The sequence below is a fragment of the Coregonus clupeaformis genome, unplaced genomic scaffold (assembly GCF_020615455.1).
Source record: "Coregonus clupeaformis isolate EN_2021a unplaced genomic scaffold, ASM2061545v1 scaf2652, whole genome shotgun sequence".
Taxonomy (NCBI): Eukaryota; Metazoa; Chordata; class Actinopteri; order Salmoniformes; family Salmonidae; genus Coregonus; species Coregonus clupeaformis.
This window is the reverse complement of record NW_025536106.1, coordinates 47,286-60,869: the sequence shown is the minus strand read 5'-3', so window position 1 is coordinate 60,869 and position 13,584 is coordinate 47,286. Positions and strand designations below refer to the sequence as shown.

At 43.6% G+C, this 13,584-nt stretch overlaps 1 protein-coding gene across 1 annotated transcript; it reads left to right on the top strand.

Annotated features, from left to right (window-relative positions):
- Positions 1 to 7,019: 7,019 nt before the first annotated feature.
- LOC121542143 (hepatocyte cell adhesion molecule-like) lies at positions 7,020 to 9,223 on the top strand. Its single transcript, XM_041851633.2, has 5 exons — positions 7,020 to 7,164; positions 7,552 to 7,884; positions 8,123 to 8,380; positions 8,486 to 8,623; positions 8,740 to 9,223. Exons 1-5 carry the CDS (start codon positions 7,113 to 7,115, stop codon positions 8,886 to 8,888), a joined length of 930 nt encoding a protein of 309 aa, XP_041707567.1. The 5' UTR covers positions 7,020 to 7,112; the 3' UTR covers positions 8,889 to 9,223.
- The last annotated feature ends 4,361 nt before the right edge of the window (positions 9,224 to 13,584 follow it).

Sequence of the window (13,584 nt, the reverse complement as noted above, 5' to 3'; positions counted from 1 at the left end):
GGATATGTGACGCTTTCTTTATATTATTCTGGATATGTGACGCTTTCTTTATATTATTCTGGATATGTGACGCTTTCTCTCTTTTTTATTATTCTGGACATGTGAAGCGTTTGTATTTTTCTGGGTTTGTGACACTTTATTTGTATTATTCTGGATATGTGACGCATTCTTTATACTATTCTGGATATGTGACGCTTTATTTTTATTATTCTGGATATGTAACGCTTTCTTTCTTTGTAATATTCTGGATATGTGACGCTTTCTTTCTAAAGGTTCAAAGTCATCATTTGCAATTGTTATATAATATATTGTGAATGTGGGTCTGTAAATAAAAACATTATAATGTTAAAGTATTGCAAATCATTTACAGTGTTTTAAGTGATCAGAGTTTCAGTAATGTGATCTATAGGTCTTCAATCATAGTATTATTTGAAATTATTGAATTGATTTGATTATGAAGACACATTCCCGTCGCTGTGGAAGAAGTTTACCTTTTTGTAACAACTTTGACCTCATGGTGTAAGGCAACTTGCTGTTGGCTGGGCTCCCGGCTTGTGCCATTAAACCCTTGCAACTTATCCAAAACGCTACAACCCGTCTGATGTTCAACCTTCCCATGTCACATCCACTACAAGACCATGGTACTTGCCTACGGAGCAGCAAGAGGAACTGCCCCTCCCTACCTTCAGGCTCTGCTCAAACCCTACAACCCAACCTGAGTTATTTGTTCTGACACCTCTGGTCTCTTGGCCCTCCCACCCTCTCATCCAGAGCGACTTCCAGTTCGTGCATTCATCTTAAGGAGGGCAGCTCCCGCTCAGCCCAGTCCAAGCTCTTCTCTGTCATGGCACCCCAATGGTGGAACCAGCTTCCCCCTGAAGCTAGGACAGCAGAGTCCCTGCCCATCTTCCAAAAACTTCTGAAACTCTACCTCTTCAAAGAGTATCTTAAAATATCCCACAGCACCTCTCACGCTTGACTCTTTCCCCCCCTTACTAGTTCTGACTTTGTTGATGGCTACTTCATTGAGGAAAATGTGCTTACTATGACTGTGGTGTGTTGTTATCCAACCTAGCTACCTTAAGATTAATGCACTAACTGGAAGTCGCTCTGGCTGAGAGCATCTGCTAAATGACTAAAATGTCAAATGTAAAAAGGCCATTGAGTGAGACCATTTTTCTCAGAGCAGTATGCCATTTCTCTTCATAGTTTTGCATCCGTTGAGCCTGGTGAGTTTCATGAAACCACTTCTGAGAGATGACACTTTGGTGCTCCTCCCACTCTGTTTTCATGTTTATGGAGGGCAGTATTGAGAGCTACAGGAAAGTGAATGTTGTCTTGAATGAAACACCATCAAGTAGAACATCATGTTATTACATTTATATATTAGTGACTAGAGTCATTGTTGTGTATAGAACTACACATCTAACACAGAACTAGTCCTGATTTTATTGACTTTTATTAAGAACTGTGATGTTAAAAAAACATAATATTAATTAAAGCATGTAATTTAATCTGTAATCCACAAAGTCTGTCTAATCATCTACATTAAAAAGATATATATAGAAATGTATATACATAGAAACATATATTCATAGAAACATACGCTACCGTTCAAATGTTTGGGGTCACTTACAAATGTCCTTGTTTTCGAAAGAAAAGCATTGATCAGAAATACAGTGTAGACATTGTTAATGTTGTAAATGGCTATTGTAGCTGGAAACTGCTGATTTTTAATGGAATATCTACATTGGCGTACAGAGGCCCATTATCAGCAACCATCAGTCCTGTGTTCCAATGGCACATTGTGTGTGCTAATCCAAGTTTATCGTTTTAAAAGGCTAATTGATCATTAGAAAACCCTTTTGCATTTATGTTAGCACAGCTGAAAACTGTTGTGCTGATTAAAGAAGCAATAGAACTGGCCTTCTTGAGACTAGTTGAGTATCTAGAGCATTAGCAATTGTGGGTTCGATTACAGGATCAAAATGGCCAGAAACAAATAACTTTATTCTGAAACTCGTCAGTCTATTCTTGTTCTGAGAAATGAAGGCTATTCTATGCGAGAAATTGCCAAGAAACTGAAGATCTCGTACAACACTGTGTAATTCTCCCTTCACAGAACAGCGCAAACGGGCTCTAACCAGAATAGAAAGAGGAGTGGGAGGCCTCGGTGCACAACTGAGCAAGAGGACAAATACATTAGAGTGTCTAGTATTAGAAACAGGCGCCTCACAGGTCCTCAACTGGCAGCTTCATTAAATAGTACCCGCAAAAAAACAGTCTCAACATCAACAGTGAAGAGGCAACTCTGGGATGCTCACATTCTAGGCAGAGTTGCAAAGAAAAAGCCATATCTCAGACTGCCAATCTTAATTTTTTCTTTTTATTAGCCAGTCTGAGATATGGCTTTTTCTTTGCAACTCTGCGTAGAAGGTCAGCATCCCAGAGTCGCTGCTTCACTGTTGATGGGGGAACAGGACGAGGAGGGGGAGCCAGGGGACAGGTGGCGACGGGCTTGAGGAGGGACACATGGAATGTGGGATGCACCCTCGTGGTGGGGGGAAGTTGCAGGCGGTAAGCCACTGGGTTGACTCGCCGGACCAATTTGAATGGCCCGACGAACCGGGGGGACAGCTTCCTGGAGAGCCACACCCTCTGTCCCGGGCGAAGGACCAGGGCCGGGCAACGCCTGTGGTTGGCCTGATGTTGAGACCTGACCGAGGCCCGCTTAAGCGCCGCCTGTACCTGCCTCCAGGTGTGGCGGCAGCGACTGTTGTGGGCCTGGTCCGACGGGACCGCCGCCTCCTCCTCTTGCTTGGGGAATAGGGGGGGTTGGTACCCGTATTGGCGCTGGAAGGGGGACAGGCCGGTGGACGAGCAGAGAAGGGTGTTGTGGGCGTACTCCGCCCACGGCAGTCGCTGACTCCATGTAGCTGGGTTGCCGGAGGCGTAACACCTCAGCACCCCTCCAGATCCTGGTTGACGCGCTACGTCTGCCCGTTTGACTGGGAATGGAAGACGGAAGACAAGCTGACAGAGGCGCCGAGGCATGTGGCGAACGCCTTCCAGAACCTGGAGGTGAACTGAGGGCCCCGATCCAACACCACATCTTGGGGAAGGCCATGGACCCGGAAAACGTGCTGCACCACCAACTTAGCCGTCTCCCGGGCCGATGGGAGTTTGGGAAGGGGAATGAAGTGGGCAGCCTCCGAGAACCGGTCCACAACAACCAGGATGACCGTGTATCCATCAGAGGGGGGTAGGGCGGAAATGAAATCCAGCGAGATGTGGGACCAGGGGCGCTTGGGGATAGACAGGGGTCGGAGCAGCCCTGCCGCGGGCTGACGTGAGCTCTTCGTGCGCGCACACACCGGGCAAGCAGTCATGAAGGCGCGCGTATCCCCCTCAGCATATGGCCACTAGAACATCCTAGCAGGAACACCAAAGTCCTAGCGCCCCCCGGATGGCTGGTGAGGTCGGACGCGTGCGCACACTGAAGCAGTCGTGAGCGCGCAGCCTTGGGTACGTACATCCTCCCCGATGGACCTCAACCCGGATCGGGCTCCCGCCGTAGCGCTGCTCTGACCAGCCTATCGATTCCCCACCAAACTGGGGCAGCAATCAGGGCATTGGGGACAATGGGGTCGGCCCTCTACACCAGGTCCACGGGGTCGAACTGCCGGGAGAGCGCGTCAGGCTTGGTTTTCTTTGACCCCGGATGGTATGAGATGGTGAACCGGAACCTGGTGAAGAACAACACCCACCTGGCCTGGCGCGAGTTGAGCCTCTTGGCCCCCCTGAATGTAGGCTATGTTCTTGTGGTCAGTCCATACGACAAATGGATGGGTGCCTCCCTCTAGCCAATGTCTCCACTCCCCCAGGGCGAGCTTGACCGCTAGCAGGTCACGGTTCCCCACATTGTAATTCCGCTCCGCAGGGGACAGCCGAAGGGAGAAAAAGGCGCTGGGGTGAGTCTTACCGTCCGTGAGGAACCACTTGGATAGGACTGCTCCCACTGCAACATCTGAAGCATCCACCTCCACAATGAACGGCAGGAACGGATCAGGATGCCTGAGGACCGGGGCCGATGTAAAGCGCCGCTTCAGCGCATCAAATGTGTTCCCCGCTTCTGGGGTCCAGGCAAAGGAGCGAACGCTCGCCTGGGTGAGGGCTGTCAGGGGAGCGGCTAGGGAGCTAAAATTGCGAATGAATCGCCTATAAAATTTGCTAACCCTAAAAACCGTTGTAGTTGTTTGGGGCCAATCCAGTACCGCTCTGACCTTGGCTGGGTCCATCCGTAGGTCCCCCTGGGTGACGATGAACCCCAGGAAGGAGACTGTAGAGGGACGGATGTGAACCTCGACGAGTGCCTCGTCGATATACTCCCTCATGGCCAGCGTCTCCGGCCGGGACAAGGAATACAATCGCCCTCGTGTGGGCATGGTGCCCGGCAGGAGATCGATAGCACAGTAGTATGGTCTATGAGGAAATAGACCCTTGGCATGCCTCTTACTAAACACCTCCCCCAGATCCCAATACTCCCGGGGAACGCCTTCCAGGTCTTGGGCGGTGACGGAGTCTGTAGCCGCCGTCCTCCTGGTAGGCGGTTCGGAGTGCGGAACCTGGGGAAGAGGTGAGGACTGGTAGGTGGTCTGGGACGGTGGTTTGGGCTGATGAGTGGTCGGTGTAGACCGGAACAGGACGTCGCCTCCCTGCAGGATGAGCAGCCCAGTGGACCAATCTATCCGGGGTTTGTGGGCGACCAGCCAGGGGTGCCCGAGGACGAGGGGACACTCCGGAGAGTCCACAATGAAAAACTGGATATCCTCCCATACTCGAACACCTTGCGTAGCTCCCGGGTGAATAGGTAGGAATCGGAGCATGCCGGAGTTTGGCTCTCCCACTCCGAGGTAGCCAAAGAAAGGGCCCGACCCGTCAACAGAGTGATAATGTAGGCCAGCCGGCCCTGCTCCGTCGGGAAGGAGGAGGGTTGTAGGCTGAATACCAGGGAACACTGGGTGAGGAATTCCCTGCAGCCCTCTGGACGTCCGTCGTTCCTCTCCGGAGGTGGTTGGCGGGGTTCCCGCGATGTCCCAGGCGAGACTGGAGATGACGCTGCCGCGACATCCGCTCCGCCGGCTGCCGGTGCTGGTCGGGTGTCCACCCGGCTCTGCACGGCGATCGTCAGCTGGCGGAGATTCTCGGTGATCTGCTGCAGGCTGCGGTCGTGCTGGTTCAGCATGGCTCCCTGCGTTGCCAATGAACTATGATACTATGCTGCCTCTGCTGGGTCCATAGTGGCTCAGTTTTCTGTAAGGGTTGGTGTGAGGTGTGACCCAGGTGTGGTGCAAGTTAGACATAAGGCAGTAGGCAAAGATGGTGAAACAAGGAACTTTACTGATGGTCCCGAAACCAGGATACAAAATAACAGACTTTACACACAAAAAAAGGTGGAGCAAATAAGACTCCAAAAAAGGCAGGCAGACAGCCAAAAATATGAAATACTAACTATGACTGAAATAATCAATAAACAGGGAGAACACTTCTAACGTACCTGTCCAGACACTGATTAGTACTGCTTGGCATAGTGAAACTAGCAGAGAAAACTGAGCAAGGGAACACAGGTGAATCAGATTGACACAGGTGACACCAATAGGAAGATGATTAGTCCTGATTGTGAGTGAGGAGGTGCCTAAAGTTGTCGGAGGATGACACCTAGTGGGTTGCTCCGGAACTGCGAACCACTCCTGTAACAACATCCACAAATTATTACATACCAATCTGAAGCGTAACATATCATACTAAATGGGTTTCTTAGATTTATGTGCAGAATAATATGAAATGCTCTGAGACCAGGTTGATAGTCTAGTCACTGGCTAGTGTGAGCGGATGTCAAAGATCACAAACTGTTGTTCAAATAGTTTTCATACTATAGAAGAGAGGACCGAGATGAGATGATAGCTACGTGAAGAGCATAATACTTTTCTAAAATAAATACATTTAGTCCTTTTTTCGGACTTTAGATTTTTACTATTTAGACTTTGGTGAGTGAATCTGGTCAGTATATTTATATGCATTTTCTTCATCACATTAGTTTTAAGGTTACTGCATGAGTTATATATGAAGACTGATACTTGAGGAAAAGACCGGTCTTTTTTAAATTAATTTATGATAATGTAGGCTCCAGGCTACTATAAATTGCATGCAATTGATAATAATTTGTGATTATAATGGTAAATTATATGGTTGAACACATATATTAATGCTTTGCTGGTTGGCCGGATAGACTCGTCCTGGACTAAAAAGCTATTTCAATAGACATACTTTATTGATCATGTTTTTTTAGTTGCGGACTAGGCTTAATCTCTGTCAAGAAAACTGGCCCATACAGAATTAACCTTCCCAAAGGTACCATTACTAACGAAACCAATCTTTACAACAAGAAAAATAAATAGTTTCAAACACACATTGGGAACTATTGTCAGGATCTCTACAATGATATTGATAATGGTTGTAATGGATCAAAGAATTTAATCAACTCAAAAATCTAATCAAATTGTATTTGTCACATGTGCTGAATACAACCTTACCGTGAAATGCTTACTTACAAGCCCTCAATCAACAATGCAGATTTTAAAAAAAGTAAGTAAGAAAATATTTGCTCAAATCAAAAATTAAATAATAGGTTTCTGCTTTTTTGAATATGTTTATTCCATTGCAGTAAATCAGGGTTCAAGTTAATGACCTTTTAATTGCGTTCCTTGGGTTATGTTTTAGATATATAATTTTCTCTATTCATCCATCTCACCTGTGGACAATCATCATTAAATAATATGGTAGTAAATGCCTAACAACATATAATGTTACTTGCAAGCAGGCCCAGTATTCTTGTGGTTTGCTGTTCACACCAGGCATGCACTGCTTACAAAAGTGTCAAAGTATTTCTGTCACCCTGACAAACAAGCACGTTGTCTTGTCTACAAGCCTGTCTTTCATTTGTAGAGTATCAGCACATTATGATCCGTTCACATCAATTCACACAGTTTTGATGGTACTGCTCCTGTGAGACTTCTGCTAAATGTCACTTGTCTTGTGCAGGCTGAAGAGAAATGGATCCTCTGATTACTATAGTTCTGGTGGTGACAGCAGCAGCAGCACAAGGTGAGACATGATATAACACAGAACAGAGTATAAGGCCTAGCCAAGACTTAATAAGACACTAACAACAATGATGCTAATTGTTGAACATGTTCTGCTAATTCAATTTTACATTTATTTGCTTCTATACTTACCAAATGTAAAAATACATTTAAAAAAAGCCCAAAAAAAGCCAAAATCTATAAGAGTGGGTCCACTGAAAACAAGTGTTAAATAAATAATTAAAACTGAGATATATAAAATATTTGCATTGCATGAATGTGATTATATTGTATTGTGCTTTTGTTATATTTTCATTAAGAAATATTTCCACTTGAATGCACCTTCAGACTTACATTTATGCAAAACAGACATACACTTACATACTGACCTAAGATCATTGCTCCACAGTTAGTGCCATGGTCTGTAATCTCTCTCAAGAGAATGGAACTCACCAATGCTATGGGGCTTTGGGAGAATCATTGTCCTTACACCTTGGTTCACACATTAGCAATGACCAAATAAGCTTGAAGAAAGGTGATAAACGTGTTCTAAACTTCAAAACTGGAGAAGACTGGAGATCTAAATTGCCTCAGGATTATATGAATCGCTCTCAGTTCATTAATAATGGAACATTCAGACTGGACAGAGTTATAGAGGACGACTCTGGAGATTACCAATTGGAAATACATAATTCAGAGGGAACAATGATGCTCAGAGTCAACATGCTACTGGTGATACAAGGTAGGAACCTTTTTGTTTTTTAATTCGACCTAAATACTTCACGCATCCTTTTCCTGGTGAGGGAGATTTCTGAAAGGTCGCCAGGGTGTCAGTACTTCAATAGGGTTATAATGTAGGACTTGGCAGCAGTAGTACAACACAGAGAGTATATTGTTACATCATACAATACTTTAGATATAATGTTTGCATGAATCAGAGGTAGGGTATTTGAGTGATCTCTTGTGTTTGTGTCTGTCAGCCCCGGTGTCAGAGCCAGTGTTGTCTCACCTCTGTCTGCCTCATGGAGAGACCGTGGTCACATGCTCTTCAGAGAGAGATGGTCTTCAGTACAGCTGGACCCTGAACGGCCAGAATCTGACCAGGAGTGTAGCCTATGACCACTACCAGATCAGTGTCATCACGTTGAAGAGTGATGTGACAGGAACCCTGACCTGTATGGTTCAGAATAAAGTTAGCAGCAGCAACTCTACTATTGATCTCCCCTTGGCCTGCCCAGGTAATCTCAGGACAGTTGACTTCATTCCCACTTTTTGAATTAAGAGTACAACTCTGTTTCATTTGCATGGTCAACAAGTGTTGTGTACTGATGTTTTCTTTCTAGTTGTCTCTTCCCAGTTTCCTTTTGTAGCTGTGACAGTGGCTGTGGCTCTGACTGTTGGAATTCTCACATTACTTCTTGCACTGTTTGTCGGTATTAACCATCTATGCAAGAAACGAAGATCCAGATTTGATACTTCAGGTAAAATGTAAAAAGTAATTTAGTTTCATGTCCAGAACATACATTTGAAATGTTGAATAAACATGACATTTTGTTTCATGTCCAGATTGTACAACAGCTTTCCTTTCATTTTTCAGAAAACGGTGACGAGGGTGTTGTAGACACTGTTGTGAAAATAGGCAAGCAAAGAAATCCAGCAAGGAAGCAGAGGCCCCCAGCCACAGAGATGGTGGAGTATGGACAGATCAAAATGGCTGTGAACCCGGATGTGGCAGCCAGCCCATAGACTCAAGGGTAGACATTTTATCCACATGTAGCTTTATAAAGCAGATATAAGACAAGGGTTGACTGAACATTATGTGGATGCATTGATTGAGTAGATCAGACAGACCATCAAACTTAAAGACTAGTGCCAAATCAACACATCAAGATGACATCATGCATCGTGCAACGAATGCAATGAAGATGCACTGCATGTAGTTTTGAGTTTGTTAACATAAATAATAATCTAATTTTGAATTGTGAACATTTCCTTCAAACTGAGCTGCAATATCATACTGTAAATGTAATGCTTTCTTTCTTTTGAGGCATCCATGTTGTTGTACCAATGTTTATTTGTGTTCAAATACTCATTTACAATTGTTATGTAATATATTGTTAATGAGGGACTGTAAATAAATAAACTATCTTTTACATTGTTTAAAGTATTTAGAGCTGTTCATGTGTGATTTCTTACATATATTGTTGCAGTGATAATTCAAAACAATTATATTGGTAAGAGAATAAAAGATAAGACAAAACTGTATTTAGTTGTATGTATGAAACAAAGTTGTGGAAACTTAAGAAATCAAGTTAAGTTGACAAAATTTAACTTTTTAAGACAATGGGTTAAATCATATTTTTAAGATGTTTACTCGACAATGTAATGACTTTTGTATGATCTGTTATGGAGGTGTGAGGACCCCCGGTGACTCATCAGAGAGCACCATCAATGTAAAGTATTGGACAGTTTGAATGTGAAACTTCAAAGTGCACAATATTTAATTGAATCAGTCCTTTTGAACCAGTCAATGTCTCCCTGTGAAAATGTATCTGTATAATAATAAGATGATTGAATGTGATGACCCACAACAGATAATTGAGGAAGACGATCGTTTTTTCTGAAATCATACACTTATATTGCTAATGTATTGCTATTTCAGATATCAGATATTACAGTATTACTATTCCTCTTCCTGCTTCAGTGCTGCTGACACTTACAGATGGTCCAAAAATCCCTTGTTCTCATCAAACTACATGAAGGAAAATGGTAGTGAACGATAACTCACAATGTGTAATAAGTTACAACTTCTGTTTTTGCAAACAGGTACTTGTGGTTGGGCGCAATGTATACATTTTTACATTAATCCTGTAGCTTAATTCACTCTTCTTGTGCAGGCAGAAAATAAATGATCCCCTTGGTAATTTTAGTTCTGTTGGCCAAAGCAGCAGCACAAGGTAAGACATTATATTACAAAGATTATAATGAAATCTATTGTATTGAACATGAGCTCAGCTATGGTAGGATCCAAAAAGGAAATCGCAAAAAAAATGGTAATCGTTGAAAATGTTCTGTGAATACCAATTGACATTTATTAGTCAGTTACTGTAGAAAATCCCCTCTCTTAGCCTCCATTCAAAGACACTAGCTATGAGACACTTTCCACTAGCAGAGAGCAGAGGTAATGGGGGGGGGTGGAATTTCCATTGTTTACAGCTACTCTGCCCCCCAACTTTCACACCCTTGCTCCTGGAACATTCCGTTGCTAGGGGCAACTCTGCTGATCAACTCAACTGACAGGGGTCAGCCAATCACAGGCCCTATCTGGTGGGGTAACAGGCCCCTTTCCTGCCTGTTTCTTTAGTTGAGCTTAGTGTTGCAGAGAGATAGGCATGTGCACAGATATGGGTCTACCTGTGCCCAAGCACCTGCCCCTTTGTCCTCCCACTTACCAAGTGCCCTTTTGTTGGCACTATCCTAAATTAGCCATGGATGGAGATAGGGATTTACTTCATTCTGCGTACTGGCAATGATTAACTTAGGCATGACATGCCAGCAACAAACGCTGACACTTCACATCCAAGTATATCTGACCAAATTATGAAAGACACGCATTGTAATTTTGAATTCCGTAAAGTAAGTGTGGAAGAGGTGAAAAATGTGTTATTGTCGATCAACAATGACAAGCCACCGGGGTCTGACAACTTGGATGGAAAAATACTGAGGATAATAGCGGACGATATTGCCACTCCTATTTGCCATATCTTCAATTTAAGCCTACTAGAAAGTGTGTGCCCTCAGGACTGGAAGGAAGCAAAAGTTATTTCCCTACCTAAGAATAGTAAAGCCCCCTTAAATGGCTCAAATAGCCAACAAATCAGCCTGTTACCAACCCTTAGTAAACATTTGGGAAAAATTGTGTTTGATCAGATAAAATGCTATTTCACTTTCAACAAATTGACAACAGACTTTCAGCACGCTTATAGGGAAGGACATTCAACAAGCACAGCACTTACACAAATGACTGATGATTGGCTGAGAGAAATTGATTATAAAAAGATTGTGGGGGCTGTTTTGTTAGACTTTAGTGTGGCCTTTGACATTATCGATCATAGTCTGTTGCTGGAAAAACGGTATGTGTTCTGGCTTTACACCCCCTGCTATATTGTGGATAAAGAGTTTCCTGTCTAACAGAACACAGAGGGTGTTCTTTAATGGAAGCCTCTCCAACAAAATATTTCAAAAACTAAAAGCTTTGTATTTGGGACAAATCCTTTACTAAACCCTATACCTAAACTAAATCTTGTAATGAATAATGTGGAAATTGAGCAAGTTGAGGAGACTAAATTGCTTGGAGTAACCCCTGGATTGTAAACTGTCATGGTCAAAACATATTGATACAACAGTAGCTAGGATGGGGAGAAGTCTGTCTATAATAAAGCGCTGCTCTGCATTCTTAACAGCACTATCAACAAGGCAGGTCATAAAGGCCCAAGTTTTGTCGCACCTGGAGTACTGTTCAGTCGTGTGGTCAGGTGCCAGAAAGAGGGATTCACAGTCCCCAAGTCAAGAACAGACTATGGGAGGCGCACAGTACATTTGTACATTTTACATTTTAGTAATTTAACAGACGCTCTTATCCAGAGCGACGTACAGTTAGTGCATACACTTTTCATACAGTACTACATAGAGCCATGACTACATGGAACTCTATTCCACATCAAGTAACTCATGACAGCAGTAAAATTAGATTAAAAAAACAGATAAAATTACACCTTATGGAACAGCAGGGACTGTGAAGCAACACAAACATAGACACATCCATACAAACACACGATAACATACGCACTGTACACACGTACACATGGATTTTGTGTTATACATATGTGGTAGTAGAGTAGAGAGAGGCCCGAGGGCACACACTTGTTGTGAAATCTGTTCTAAATGTATTGTAATGTTTTTAAAATGTATAACTACCTTACTTTTGCTGGACCCAAGGAAGAGTAGCTGCTGCCTTGGCAACAGCTAATGGGGATCCATATTGAATACAACTACAAAAGATTATAACGGCGATTCTGATCCAACCATTAATTCATACAATGTTGTGCCCCTGGTCTGAGAGGATGGAAGTTCAGTACGTAGCTAGATGTAGAAGGCTAATGTTAACTAGCTAACGTTGCCCATGAATGGAAGTTAGGCTAGCGAGCAAGCCTTTTAGCCAGGTGACCTAGGACAACAAAACATAAGAACGTGTACTGTATGACAGAGTTATAGAACGTTTCCTCAACATGAAAGAGAGGAGGATGGCCTTGGTGTTTCTCTACAAGTAGGGTTGGTCAACATATTTTTCTACTTGTAAGAACAAGCGCGCACACACACACACACAGACAGAAATTAGAACCATCAACAGCCACATCATATTTAGTTTTCCCCAGTGATTTTAACCACATACCGCTACTGCCCCTACCCCGTCTGTTGGTCTGCCCGGTATGAAGCTCACGTGCACTTGGTTGTGCCATTATCCCAGTCTGCCCTGCAGGGTATGGAGATTGCACATGCCCAGTATCCAAACATGCATGGTTTGAGATGCAACCGGTCAAGTGTGTGTAGCGAGCTACTGTTTAAATATCAACAGTACTGCCACAGCAGCATAAGATTTGATTAACACATTTGATTTATGCTACATCATCATCAATATTCGCTCTGGTTGGCTGATAGCCTATGTGCAGCAGCACTTCATTATTTATTTCCTTATAGAATCATAGCCGTGGGAAGGGTGCTGGAGATGCTGCAGCCTATAGTCAGGAACGCACAGCAAATCTGTCAGTGAACAGCATGCAGACAAAACAGACCTTTCGCAATTATTTTAAATACAATCGTGGGAAAAACACAGGTTGGAAAGCAACCCACTAGACACAGACGTCAATTCAATGTATATTCCACCTTGGTTGAAACAACGTTGATTGAACCAGTGTGTGCCCCATGAGATGGCTCATGAGATGGCTGAAAAGAGAGAAGACTCTAGTCAGTCTGCTGTAGGCTACCAACATATGTTATCAACTTCCAAATAGGCCTATTGAGCGAACATTGTTAGCACATGATAGCAAAATGTGTAGAACAGCAGGAAACTTGCTTAAAACTGCTACATTTTCTCAGAGGAAATGGGACTTGAAATGCGGTAGTCCGGCCCCGCTCATTTTGCACAATGCGTGTCTCCACACACCTAGTCCTAGGCTATTAATGGATTCAAGACAAGGTCGTTTTCATTGATCTCAGATTCTCAGTGTCAAAGCAGCCTGTTTCGATCATTTGTGCGGTATTCAAAAATATTCTGCCAGTCTCCAGTCATGTAAAATGAAGTAGAATTACCCTAGGCTACTAAAATCCTTCCCCATGTGTACAACTTCTGTAAAGGCTTTTCCCCTCCTTCTCTTTGCCTCTA

What these genes read in the sequence shown, in the direction of transcription:
- LOC121542143 (XM_041851633.2), top strand. Translation starts at nt 7,113, where the DNA reads ATGGATCCTCTGATTACTATAGTTCTGGTGGTGACAGCAGCAGCAGCA. An exon ending in CATGCTACTGGTGATACAAG is followed by an intron (nt 7,885 to 8,122) that starts GTAGGAACCTTT and finishes TGTGTCTGTCAG; the next exon opens with CCCCGGTGTCAGAGCCAGTG. An exon ending in ATCCAGATTTGATACTTCAG is followed by an intron (nt 8,624 to 8,739) that starts GTAAAATGTAAA and finishes TTCATTTTTCAG; the next exon opens with AAAACGGTGACGAGGGTGTT.